The sequence below is a fragment of the Lucilia cuprina genome, unplaced genomic scaffold (assembly GCF_022045245.1).
Source record: "Lucilia cuprina isolate Lc7/37 unplaced genomic scaffold, ASM2204524v1 Scaffold_1772, whole genome shotgun sequence".
In the NCBI taxonomy this organism is placed as follows: domain Eukaryota; kingdom Metazoa; phylum Arthropoda; class Insecta; order Diptera; family Calliphoridae; genus Lucilia; species Lucilia cuprina.
In genome coordinates, this window is record NW_025806719.1 from 1 (window position 1) to 1,169 (window position 1,169).

The 1,169-nt window shown below is 28.1% G+C and overlaps 1 protein-coding gene across 1 annotated transcript; it reads left to right on the plus strand.

Moving 5' to 3' along the window:
* Positions 1 to 6: 6 nt before the first annotated feature.
* Positions 7 to 1,163, plus strand: LOC124421113 (the record flags this gene model as incomplete). The annotated part of the gene is made up of 2 exons (XM_046955923.1): positions 7 to 371; positions 449 to 1,163. Coding segments are annotated over exons 1-2 (960 nt in total), but the record flags the coding sequence as incomplete, so codon positions are not given.
* Between the last annotated feature and the right edge of the window lie 6 nt (positions 1,164 to 1,169).

Consider the following 1,169-nt stretch of genomic DNA (forward strand, 5'->3'; position numbering starts at 1 on the left):
TGTATCAATGTACAAAATAAAGATGAATACTGCTTCAAGTGGGCTATAATATCTGCAATATGTGAATTACCGCACCATTCAGAAAGATGTCAATCTTATAATATAAATAATAAAATTAAAGATGAAATGATAACGCTAGAAAACGGAAAGATTTTAAATTTTAAAGGTTTAAAGTTTCCATTAGCCGTTAGTATGATAAAGATATTTGAAGAAAATAACCCCGAGATCAGTGTCAATGTTTTTGGATTGGAAGGGGATCATGTAGTAGGACCATTCTACTTTACACAAAATGAAAAGAATATTCACATTAATTTGTTGTTATTGGAGAAAGATGAACGGTTTCATTATGTTTGGATTAAAAGTATATCAAGGTAAGCTTATTTATAAAAAAATATAAAAAAATAAACACTTAACTAATGTTTAATTTTTTATATATATATAATTACAGATTGGTGAAAAGTCAGCTAACAAAACACTGCAGAAAAGTATATATATGTAATACATGTCTTATCCACTTTCACAATGAGGCGGTCTTAGTAAAACATAAAGAGGAATGCAACAAAATGGTTACTAGAATGCCAGATCCAGGTGATAACATTCTCAATTTCAAAAATTTTAAGAAGCAAATGGATGTACCATTTGTCGTGTATGCTGACTTTGAATGTATTTTAGAATCAACAAATGTTCAGAATTCTAGTAATGTAAAATCTGTACAAAAGCATATTCCATATGCATATAGTTACTTTATAAAGTGTTCATTTGACTCTAAATTAGACAAGTTTAGAATATACAGTGGTGAGAATTCTCCAAAGCATTTTTTCAAAAGTTTAGTAGAAGATACTTTATATATTTATAATAATTATTTAAGAATAGTTAAACCAATGAATTCTTTAACACCACTCCAAAAACAGATTCAAAATGAAGATCCAACATGTCACATTTGCAAGAAATTTTTAGATCATAATAGAGTGGCGGATCATTGTCATTTAACTGGTGAATATAGAGGACCTGCTCACAATAATTGCAATTTAGAATATCAAATTGCCAATTTCATCCCTATTTTTTTCCACAATCTTTCGGCATACGATTGTCATTTGTTTGTTAGAGAACTTTCATCTATTGAAGGTGATATAAATATAATTCCTTTAAATAAGGAATTATATGTATCA